Raw genomic sequence first — 12640 nt, forward strand, 5'->3', positions numbered from 1 at the left:
ATAAAAATACCGAGAATGAATTGATAGGTGGTGGTGTTATTTTTCAGTGCCTAGCTTTGTGTGTGTGTGTGTGTGTGTCTGTGTCTTCAAAGAAAAAAGCCCATTCTTTGGTGGTGAATGATAGCACAACAGTTTGCTTACCAGCAATCTAGTCTCCAGAATGTAGACTTTGAACATTATAAAACTTGCTACACAGCACAAAAGGCAAGGAAAAAGTAGTAGACGTGGAGAATGATGTCCTCGATAGAAATAACCTTTGGTACTTGGAATCTGACATAAATAACTAATTAATTATATTTATCTGGAGTGAGAAGAGCTTATCAGACAGAACTTGAATTTTCAGGATAATGTGGACTGTAGTTCCTTGTATTATTGCTAGATGGGGAAAAAATCATTTTGTAAACATATCAAGAAAGGTTTAATAATTATTTCTGTTGTAATTAGAAGAATCAAATAGCCCATATAAGAAAATATTGCTGTCTTTGTTAGTTAAAATCTATGCTATAATAAATCAATTATTTTTAAGGTGCCACTAGATCCTTCACTTTTCTTGCAACTGTCAAAGACTTTTTATAAGCAGAAATGCAGTCCCACATATCGAGCAAGATCCATCCAACATATGCTTCAGTATTCTAAAGGATTGCATGGATCACTATCTCACAACTATAAAACCCAACAATTCAAATACAATTTCAAGGATTACTTCATTCTGCAGTTTCCCTACACCCTTCTGTTTACTAGGCCATTGGTTTTAATTGACCAGAGAGAGAGAAAGAACTCAAATGAATACTCTGTATTTAGGTCTCTGAGAGGTTTAAAAAATCCATGGCAACTGGAATATGGACTATATACTAGCCATGTCCAACAAAGAAAGCTGAATAGCAGAAATTCCCTTCTGACTGGCAGGAAGGGAACTGGTTTGGATTGTAAGGCATCTCTAGGTTTGCTCCAGGGAGTAGTTGTTTCAAGGCCAACCCTAGGGGTGGGGGTGAGGAGAAATTCAAAACTTCAATGTGGTGGCTGTGAGATCAAAGCCTGGCCCACTTTTCGACATGTATTATAGATAAAAAGGGGTGGGGCTTTGATCACACAATCACAGCTGTCTCTTGACTTTTTTTTACCCCACCCCCCCAGATGCTTCTGAGTGCTTTTTTTTTTTTTTGCTTTTGTGTAGATTTTTCCATTTCTCTAATGCCTGTTCAACAAGTGTCTTTGTGATTAAAAATAAAACTAGTCCATAGACAGATGGAAGGTAGACAATGAAGCAATGGTAAGGAATCCAAAAAGATGGTCTAACTAAGACTAGGACTGAATTACTTTAACCTACATTTCCATTACATTATAATTTCAGCATTACAAGAATAAGAATGCCAGATGCCTTTAGTAAATGTCCCCATTTCACATTATGTCAGTGAGATTTGATGAACTTCATAAAGCATTTATGAAGCAATTTAACATTGTTATTCACAAATCGTTAACTTACAGTATGAGTTTAGGGATAATACTTCTAAAATTGTTTCAGAATTAACAGATACAAAGATGATCTCTAGGGGACTTATAAATGTATGACGTTCATCAGAAAACACCAACAGCTATATAAATAAAGAGACTGGATAAACACCAGATGCCACATCCTTGAAGGCATGATGACTTGTATTTTAGGAACTGCATTTGTTAAAGTAGAATGTAGCCCATTCAAGTTTATGCCATAAGAAGTGGATTAATATCTATAGTGCTACAAGACTCTTAGGGTTTTGCTGTACAGCACAACCCAGCTATCCCCTTGTGTTAAAAAAAAATGCCATCCCTTCCCCTTGCTATTGAAATAGCCTAGTCTAGCAAGAGGTATGTCCTTACTAGTGGGCAATCTGGCTTTTAAGAACACAGTTGGGAAATCTTTTTTATTGTGCTTCACCTGGGTGTCTGTCTTCATCATAAGCCTTGTCTTAATTCACCTTTGCTCCTGCAGAGTTTCCATAGTATAAATTCACATGTGCCTAGGCAAGAAGATGCTACTTCCCATGATTAAGAATGCAGGTAGAACTGGTTCTATAGCATTCCTGTACATGGCCCTCCTTTACTGGTTTTTCAATGAATTTGAGCAGCAGAGGAAAGAATCATTGCTGCCCTGTGTAAGGTCTGAGTCAGCTCCCATCTACAGAGTAAATGGACAAGACTCCTGGGTTTCAAGCTGAGTTTCAAAGGAGGAGTTATTAACCACATTTACTTTGCAACAAGTTTTGTAGTTGGCTGGAGCTGTCCCCAAACTTTAGCCTTTATACAGTACATGTTAGGACAATAATTTCTAGAACTTCCAGCCCATCAATCTTAAGCACAGTTTAGTGTGATGAGTAAATGCTTCTTTTCTTCCATCTGCTTAGAGGATTTATATTTTAAGAGACCCCAACTGTTCTTTCAAACTCTCATTTCTCTAAAGGAACACTATACCCTTAGAATTGCCTAAGTACTTTATAGTTAACTTGCAATGATGGATGGCCCCAGATTGCCATCTTCTGTCGCTGTTGCTTCTGTTTTTCATTGCATTTGCTGTCGCTCTGTTATTTGTAGATGCTGATGTTTAGTTGGGCATACAAATGCTTGGAATTGGAATTTTGAGAGTGTCCAAATGCATCCTGAAACATTGAACAAACCAGTGATAATGATAAAGAAATACAGAATATTCTACAGTTCTTGGGCCAAGCTGTGATTAGTTTTAATATTCTGAAACAGATGGCATGCTAACTAGCCCAGGAACAATTCATTTGAAAGCAGTTAGAGATATCGTTGTGAATTTGTTATTTTTTTACATAATCCCTTCCCCAATCTCTTTAGGTCTGCATATAACTTGAGGCTAAACTTTAGATTTAACCATAGCTTGGGGTAGTTCTATTCACCACCAGTTGAACACAGGTATAATTCTTCACATGGTAGTTTATCAGGGCTCCCAGTTGCATGAAGATTCTACTCCTTTCAATCAATTATAAGTAGAAAATTTTTCAAGATCTCCCTGGTCATGACAAAGAAGATTATGGGACATATGGCCACTACATGTAGAAATAATACAAGGTGAGACCAATGTACCTCTTTCCATATTTCTTGTATGTCCTTTTATCATACTCCAGAAAGTGTATGTTCTATCATCTTGTGTTACCAAATAATTCTTTTTTCCTCTTGCCACCTAGTTCTGTCATATTTTCCTCTCTATTGCTCAAATTCTGTGCCCCTGCACTAAGCTGAGGCTCATTCGGATCTTTTGCTATCTTTGGGTTTCCATTCTCAAGATTCTATGAACATCTATAGGCCAAGGTTCCCTCTCTCTCTCTCACTGTCTTGTTCATAATCATGTTGGTTTTGGCTAACAAACTCAGGGTAACAAGATTTTGAATCAAATTTCATATATAGGATGATATATCGCCATATACATCTAATTGTAGGGTTTACAATACTCAGTGGAAAAAATTGGGATAAAAATGGATGCCTTGAGTTATATATATTATATGTATGTGTATGTGGGATACAACAACAACAATAATAATAATATGGGTGGAAACCAAGAGAAGATGTTTGTCTGAAAACATTGAAAGTACAATTCTGATACTAAAAACACATTCTTTGCAAAGACAAAATGATTGGGCCCTGTTTGAGGCCCAGAACAGCTACGAAAGATAGCAATTCTGCTAATTGGTTAAATATGCTCTACAGCTGGGCTACATAGAAAGGATAAATGTTTTTAACTATGGTCACCAAATTGATCAAGCATTATCATCAGAAAGAAAACTTTCTCTGGTAAACACTATTGCAATTCATCTATTTGCTCAGCTTCTGCTTCCTTTTTGTGAAGTGGATAGTTTTGCCTGGATAGTCATGGCAGCTGGCCATTGTTCTGATTTCTCTACTGGCCAAAAGGCATGCTGGTTGTCTTAGGAAAGACTTGGCTCTTCTTCTTTCCTCAAGCTTAGGATGACTAAACAACCAAAGAACCTGGGTTTTAAATCTCAAATCAGAGAAAGAAAGAGTTAACACTTGCCCATCTCGAATTAAGTGGTACTTCAGGATCTCATCTGTTTTGGATGTAGGGGTAGCAAAGCAACTCTCCACTAATGTCTCCAGACCACTCAGGTGCACCAAGGGCTCAATCCCAAAATACAAAGAGTCTCGGAGTTTAAGAGTGGGAAGGGTATCACGATAGGACTCTTCAAAATCTTTGTCTTTGAATATCTCGAGAATGAAGGGGAAGACACCTTGATTGTGCCCCATGATTTCCAGGGGAGTGTTCTTCACATTGGGGATATAGCCCTCTGAGATGGTGTAATGGCGAGGGAATTCACAAGTCACAGGGATCAGCAGCTTTCCTGTGCGAACAATGATGTCCCCATTACTGCCAGGTGTTTGCCTTGGCAAGCCAGTTATCATATTGGTAGCAATTATTTTATCATTCACTACCTGTAAACAAAGGGCAAAGAAGATATGGTGAAGATAGGTGGACCACGTGAATAAAAGAATATGTCAGGAATGACATTACTGAAACTTGGACTATGAGACCATCTGCAACAGTGCAAAAAATAACCAATAACCAAAAAAGGGACTGCAAGAACTAGAAACCAGCCACCCAGGATTTTTTTAAAATTTCCCTCTTTTTTAAAAATACATTTCTAGCCCACATATTCAAAGGGCTATGTGAAGTCTCTGCTAATAAGCTATAGATGACCAATAAGGTTTCCAGTGTTAATGAGTAGGGCTAGATACTTTATTTTCTCCCATAACAAACAAGAATACATTATGAGAATAAGGAAAATTAATAGTTCCTTAGATTATCAAAATTCTGCTTAGACAATGGCTTCTTAGAAAAGTAAAATAGTTTATTGTTTTCCTTAAAAATAGTTAACTAAAAATGTCATTCTGGGGAGAAATTGGAATTCTGTTTGGGCTAACAGGATTATGCCATAACCACATAGCACAAAAGCAAGGTTTTAGCGAGTTACAAAAATCGATTGCAGAATTGATCAAGAAAGGTGAAAGAGAAGCATAATGAATATCTCAGCCTATAATATTAAAAGAAGAAAACAAGAGTCCCCATCTTGGTTCCATTTAAATGGTTTCTACTTGCTGATCATCAAAGAACTGATGTAACTGTGGGTGACAGCTAAGTTATCCCTCACTCTCTCCTTAGAGTAGTGTTTTTCAAACTTAACAACTTTAAGCTGTGTGGACTTCAACTCCCAGAATTCCCCAGCCAGCCTGTGGAGCCTGACTGGGGATTTCTGGGAGTTGAAGTCCACACACCTTAAAGTTAACAAGATTGAGAAACACTGCCTTAGAGAGACAGACAGACAGACATACAAAGGTGTGTGTGTGTATCAGTTGAGTAAACTATAAATAGATCAGTTTTGGCTGACAGCAAGGATGCTAAATAGTGGCATATTAAAACCAGTGGCGTGGAGTGGGGGATGCTGTTTCAGGTTGAACTGTTGACTGGATATTTTACAAAGAATCATAACAGCAGTAATAATTATTTTTGTATTTTCACCTATTCAGTCTGCTCTTGGATGTAAGAAGAGAGCAAATAGTGACATCCTGAAAGCTTGGAGAAATCTCCTTTTCTAGGATTCTTTGGGAAGGTCATGCAGTGGGACTGGCATAAAAAACACTCTAAGTCGGTTCCACTGATGTACAGTTTTTTAAACAATGTCCTTCACACAATACCAGAGAAACAGGTGGAAAGCAAAAGGTTGGGAAGTTTTTTGTTCTACACCGTTGCTAGGCAATCTATATATAGAACAGTTACTTAGGTCTGCACCCCGAGTGACAGATGCTTCCATATGTTTAAGTATGCTAAAGCCACTATGGAAAATTAATAATGAAGGAATAAAGTGCAGTGGTTAAGTTGGAGTGCAGAGAGCCAAGTTGACTCTTCACTTGAATATGGTGCTCAATGGGCACCTTTGGGCCAATTGCTGTTTCTTAGCCCATCCTATCTCAAAAGGTTATATTGTGCACATAAAGTGAGGGGGCATCCCCATGCACTCTGCCTTGAGATCTCAAGAGAAAAGAGGATAGAAGTGCAAGAATAAACACACATATGAATAAATACAATCAATACATACATCTATAGTCGTTCCACAGGTTTTCAGAGAGAAGATGAGGTTGACATGCGTGCCATTGGATACTCCTTTGCAGGAGCCATTGGTAAGTGAGAGGTCCATCCCCCCAACGAGATCCTTGGGAATATTCACTTCTATAGAAGTAGATCTACATAAAACTGGAACTGTAAGAAGGAACACAGCTAGTAAGTGAGTTGGAAGTGAAATGCACAGCCTTTCAGTGATGGTTAGAGAAGCAGGATGAGGTCTTTTTGAATGTCTGTCACTTCTGAATCAAATGTTCCCAGGTTTTGGCCTGGGGAAATAATGCTTTGATCTGCCTGAACATAAAACAGCAGGATGGCCATTGCTACAGAAAGCAGTGGTATCTGGTTTGAGCAATTTAAAATACACAGCAAAGAACCAAGAAGGCCTACTGTCACATAATCACAGTGTTTTTTGGATCACTGTATGACAGAGCAACCTTCTGCATACTGATAGAAGTGTAATTTTTTCATTAACATTGAGGCTGAGGAGTATTTTTTTTTCTTCCCCAGAAAACTGTGATGAGTTTTCACAACTTGTTTCCATCAATTAACTCATCACAAAAGAATGTGAACCTTGGGCTGTTTCAGGCGTGACATTCTTGAATGTTTCTTGATGTTCTCCCTGTGGGTTTCTATGGACCAGAAGTATTGGACAGCAGCTTCTATATTTCCCAAGCAACCAAGCTGCTGACTACTGCCTTCTGCCTAGGCAGGATGGCATCAGAGATCTTCACCTACACCCTCCCTGGCCCTCTGTCAACAGTACTGTCATCCAACTAGCCTTCTGAGGCTCAGCAGCTCTAAAACCAGCCAGCCCTAGTTTGTCAACAGTTCAGGTGGAAATATGAAGTTTATGGTCCAGATGGAACAGAGATCCAGCCAGGTTTCTGCCTGAACAAAAGACAGATCCCCAGTGGAGTGAGGCTATACTTGCCTCAACTCTCAGTTCCAGTCAATCTCACTGTCCTCCAGCTCATCAGTCACCACACATCTGTAATAGCAGCCATGCAGTAGCAATGCCAACTCCAGCTGCCACAACATTGCCACTACTGGAATTGTATGGTAGTGGTGAGACCTTCAGCCCAATGAATATGAGGGCAAGTAGCACCAAGCTGAATGACTGGAGGGACTCAGCCTTTTTTTCATCTGCTGTGTGGCCCACACTGGCCACAGCTGATACAGTCTGCACACCTCTACCTTCTTCCTCCTCTCCCAACAGGCTAGGTCTCCATTGCCACAAGCAAACTCTGACAGCTGCACAGAAACTCCTAATGAGAGCTGTGGTGGACCCCCAGAACATCCAGAGGACCATGACACACAACACCATGACCACAATAAAATGAACAAACAAAAAAAAACTCAAAAGAAGAAACACACATGATCAGGAGGCCTAACAGGATGAACACTCACAACCTGATGCCATCCTTTAGCGCTTCATCTCTCTCTCTCTCTCTCTCTCTCTCTCTCTCTCTCACTTCCTTTTGATGTATACTGGCATGCCCCAAGTAGACTCATGGTGGTGTACAATTAAAAAAAAACATCCTGACTAGGAAAACAAAATAAGATTGAAATAATAATCCATATTAGATTAGGCCACTCCAGTGAGAGACATCTGTGGGAGGGAGTGGAGTGGTAAAAAAATCAAGGTGGTGGCTGTGACTGTGCAGTCAAATCTCCTCCCCTTTTGATGGTTGATGCCCAGAGTGACCTCCCTGTTCCGCTGGGCCAAAGGCACCCGTGAAATAAATCTGTTCACTTATTCATGAAAAGCCAGGAGGATGGAGGTTCATGTACTTGTGAGGGAGGGTGGGAGATATGTTCCATAAAGTGGAAGCAGCAGCTGAGAAGGCCTACTGCCTTATCCACACCCTACATACTGTATCTCAGAAAGTGGGGAAACACGTAGCAGGCCCTCTTGCAATGATCAAACTAGGTGCATATGTGTGGATATGCAATTCATAGCCTTCATAAAAAGCAGTGTCCAGCCCTTTTAATATTAACTTCTCCCAAACATGGCATTCTTTCCATCCATTAGATCAGTTTCCTTCAAGCCAGTGCTCTCCAGATGACTGGACAGCCATTTCTACCACCCTCAGGAAGCCATCAAGCCAGTGCCCTTCAGATCTCTTATGCTGCTACTCCCTAAAATCTCTAGCTATTGGCCGTGCTGGCTAAGGCTGAAGGGAACTGAACATGAAATCCTTTTCCCCTATTGTACCTTGGCAGGTGTGGTTGTCCTCTGACAAAACAAGACCTCGTGGGCATTCACACTGATAACTGGCTTCCATCATGTTGCAAGTATGGCTGCAGCCTCCGTTGTTGTTGTGACACCCTTCAATTTCTAAGGCAGAAATAATGAGTAAACAAATAACCACCTTTGTTCCATCCATCAAGGCATCTGCTTCTGCAACCATGTCCCTTATCTGCTCAAGTAGAATGAAGCTGTAGGAGCAGTAAACACGAGAGGGGATTACGTTCATACTGTATATCCAACAGTAATTAAAACTGCGTATGTGTTTCACTGACTTCTTAATCATGCTGGGCAAAAATCTGTGGAGGTTTCAGGAATGTCTGCATTAAAAGCCACCATGAAATTACTGAGAGCTGTGGAAAAGCAAAGAGGTGCTGTTTCAGGGCTGTTCCCATTAACTGTAAGGTAGATAAACTATGTGAAGAAACTGAAGCAGAGGTTCTGATACACTCCTGAAGTGGATCCTCCTTGGCTGGGTGTTCACCTTCACGTCACGTGAAGTGCCCAAGAGAAGGTGGGCACCACTTCATGGCTTTGCTTTGAAGGGACACCTTAACTGAAGCCTCAGCAAAGGAAACTGCCCTTTGGACATGTGCACAGCCCCACTGGTGAATTCTGGGCTCTCAGCGCAAGGTCTAGTTGCATGAAGATGTATGCCTGTCTGTGCAATTTTTATTCCACCTACCTCTCAGCCCTAAAGGAAGCCCCAACTGGCATTCAAATACCTGTTCTTGGATGGAGCCTTAGAAGGAAAACAGAAAGCTGCCATGATATTGCCTCCTCTCCTCTCCTCTCCTCTCCTCTCCTCTCCTCTCCTCTCCTCTCCCACAACCATTTCTCTGATTTCTAGGGTATTTTCAGGCATTTTGGACCTTATCCTTTCATACTAGAAATGAATCTGAAAGCACCTTAATTGGAATCAACCTACTAGTCAGATACAAAAGTTCACCAAGTAATTCTGAATCATTTCCTTACCTTCACAAGTCTTTCCGTCCTCCCCCAGAACACGGCCGACTCCACATTCGCAGCGATAGGAGTTCTTTAGGTTTACGCAGAATTCACTGCAGCCTCCATTATTCCTTTCACATTCGTTTTCATCTAGAGGGAAACATGGGTGAAAGATCTCCAACTTAGCAGCAATGCTAAAAGCAGCTAAGAGCTGGAGTGTAGCACATATATGCTAGGGGCAATGAGTGGCAATAACTACTTTTTGGAGCACTGCAGCTCATCCATTTGAAAAAGCTGTATTTGTTGGGTAGAATTTTGTCAGCATTCTTGATGGCTTCGTTTCCCCCCCCTACAGCAGTTCAAAAGCCAATGACTCCATTTGTGTTAAGCCCTGCAAGGCTGGCAAGTTCAGGAAATCAGAACCACTTGGATTTCTGAGATCCTTCTTGCTAGATCTTGCTTGAAAGCCTCCCAAAGAAATTCTCCTGCACAATATATGGTGAGAGTAATTTAGGCAGGCCTGCAACTAGGGTCTGTGTCACCGGGGGCAAACATGGATTCCATGCCCATTTTGGCGCCCTCCCCAGTGCTCATTTTGGCGCCCCCCCCCCAGTGCAGTGCCTGGGGCACATGCCCTGCTTGTCTCCCCAGTTGTGGCCCTGGATTTAGGTGGTGTTACTCTGAGTCTCTTCTCATGCTTCACCCCTCCTCTAGATTCAAGAATTGCTTCTGCAATGGGCTTTGGTTCTTCCTGTAACTGTCTTGCTGCTTCCCCTGTTTTCCCAAGGTCTGTTGGCATTTCATCACAATTTGGGTGACTTGACATGAAAAAAAAAATTCTCTTTAACAGGCATCGACTAAGCAGTATCGATTTCCTCCAATACTGTATGAGTGATCATGGAAAAGCTAGCATTTGGATGTGAAAGGAGTAGACTCAAAGACACACAAATAAATGAAAGAAAGAAAGGAAGAAAGAAAGAAAGAAAGAAAGAAAAAGCTTTCTGTGTCCCATGCATTTTCTCTGAATAAACATAAGGAGTTCAGTTATATCTGGCACAGTACATACTGAAGTTCCAAATGCAGCCACAGCCTTGGTGAAATTGTAGCACCTGGGTCTGTCTAAAAATATTTAAAATTGCTGGCTTATTTTAAAAAAAAAACTTTAAAACAATCAATAAAAAGGTAATTGCCAAAAGCTATGGTATCCTTTGAGTTAAGTTCTATGTTCATGCAGTTTTCTTGGCAAAATGCAGGGGCACCTATGGGTGTGTGTGTGTCAAAATGTCAAGATGGCAGCATGACCACCCCACCCCTTTTACATGTCATGTTTACACATTAAAAAGTGGCAGGGTTTTGCATGGTAGCAGACACCACCTTGCCTTTTTTGACCCCTTGTAGGGATGCATCTTGGCTTGCCATTGGCTTCTGCCAGGATGCTTTTCAGCTTGCTGGCAGTAACGATCCTTCCATTTCCTATGGTCTCCTATCCAAGCAATAACCAGGTTAAGATCAGCTAAACTTGGCCAGCTGCTGCCATGGAATATGTTAACAAATAGGATAGCCAAGAATATGGTGATCAGAATGTATAAAGGCCACAATCCCAACAGCAATAATTTATTTTAGCCAAAGATCATACCGTAAGGAAAAATGAAAATATAAAAAATAGGTTTAGAAACAACCAAAGAAAGGAAGAAGAACATCATCCACCAGGATCCAATACCGTCAACCAGGCTGCTTTGAATTAGATGTGATGCAACGCAATAGCAATAGATGGATATATATATATATATATTTGCTCTCTACTAGTCTCAGGCACTGGTCTGAAAACAAAATCTTCCTCTGTTCTACTGGGTCTATTAATTTACAAGAGGCATTAAAAGGTCAAAGAGTAAAATATTATAGAAAGGCAAAATAGAAGCAGAAGGGTGATACCAATACATTTTCCTAGTGCTGGGCACTGAAAATATCACTATGTACAATACATACCGGACTGTTCTGTCTTGGTGTAGACCAACAACCCAGATCTCAAGGGTTTGCCTGGTAAGCTTGTGAGATTCTTCCTATTCTTCATTTTCTTTAAAAGCCAATTATACTTTATTGAGTGTTGGAGTCCTACAGGCACCACTTGGAAGACTCCCGTTTGCCTCACGTGTTCTGTGCCCCCAGGTAATTATGATCTATTCAGTAGACTATGGTTAAACAAAGTATGACCTTGCTTAATATGTGAACCTAGTCTGAACCACAGCACTTGTTAATATATTGTTTTCTACTACAGATTAAGGTTACTATGGTAACTAATCATTTTGGCCGGGTGAAGAGGTTGAATTTAATTGTCCCCTTTTCATGTGTTAATGGTTGTATTGCCTAAGGGAGGAACTTGCCTGAACTTGTTTTAGTTTCAGTTTCCCTTCTGTGTAGGCTTGCAGAGAATATGCAGCTGAGAGAAATCTTTCCTCTCAGCAAACAGCCCTTAAATATGTTTGTTTTCTGTAAATAAAATTATTTTTATAGAAATGCCTAGTGTGTGACTTTTTTGTTCTCTCCTGGGCCAAATGCTTTCTAGCACTCTGCCAACAGCACTCAGTGCTACCCAATAATAGACTTTTTTTTTGTTGAAACACAAATTTTGTGGGATTTTCTTTTTTCTAGGACATCTTAATTCTACTTTGCAAATTCCATTTTGAACAACAATGACTTTAGGAATGATTATATGGGTGGTGGGGTAGGAACAGTTAGGGTTAAGATGAGGGATTTACAGGAATTTACATGTACTCTATTTCCAGCTGATACATATTGGACTGTTCTGTCTTGGTGTAGACCAAGAACCCTAATCTGCTTGATAAGCTTGTGAGATTTTTCTTATTCTTTATTTTCTTTAAAAACAAATTACATTTTAATGAATGTTGGAGTCCTGCAGTCACCACTTGGGAGACAGTTATATTTATTTATTTTATTTTATTTTATTTTATTTTCTATCTCGCCTTTATTATTTTTATAAATAACTCAAGGCAGTGAACATACCTAATATTCCTTCCTCCTCCTATTTTCCCCACAACAACAACCTTGTGAGGTGAGTTGGGCTAAGAGAGAGGGACTGGCCCAAGGTCACCCAGCCAGCTTTCATGCCTAAGGTGGGACTAGAACTCACTCCTGGTTTCTAGCCCGTTGCCTTATAAGTGTAGGTCCCGATGAAATCAGTGGGACTTAGGTCTAACAGATTGCAGTTTTAATCAAGAATTGTAACCAGAGTTCCAAAAATGTTTTACAAAAGGTAAAGGATTATATAAAAGCCTTACAGTTTGTTTTAGAAGTTG

The 12640-nt window shown here is 40.3% G+C and overlaps 1 protein-coding gene across 1 annotated transcript in view; it reads right to left on the minus strand.

Annotated features, from left to right (window-relative positions):
• The window catches only part of OIT3 (oncoprotein induced transcript 3), a 32025-nt gene that overhangs the window by 4727 nt on the left and 14658 nt on the right, over nucleotides 1-12640 (minus strand). The window contains exons 4-7 of the mRNA XM_063307491.1: nucleotides 9354-9476; nucleotides 8346-8468; nucleotides 6105-6265; nucleotides 4028-4443 (exon numbers count right to left, since the gene is read on the minus strand). Of these exons, the coding sequence (XP_063163561.1) occupies nucleotides 4028-4443; nucleotides 6105-6265; nucleotides 8346-8468; nucleotides 9354-9476 (823 nt within the window). The remainder of the gene's footprint in view (nucleotides 1-4027; nucleotides 4444-6104; nucleotides 6266-8345; nucleotides 8469-9353; nucleotides 9477-12640) is intronic.

This window comes from Candoia aspera, chromosome 6, assembly GCF_035149785.1.
Source record: "Candoia aspera isolate rCanAsp1 chromosome 6, rCanAsp1.hap2, whole genome shotgun sequence".
Taxonomy (NCBI): Eukaryota; Metazoa; Chordata; class Lepidosauria; order Squamata; family Boidae; genus Candoia; species Candoia aspera.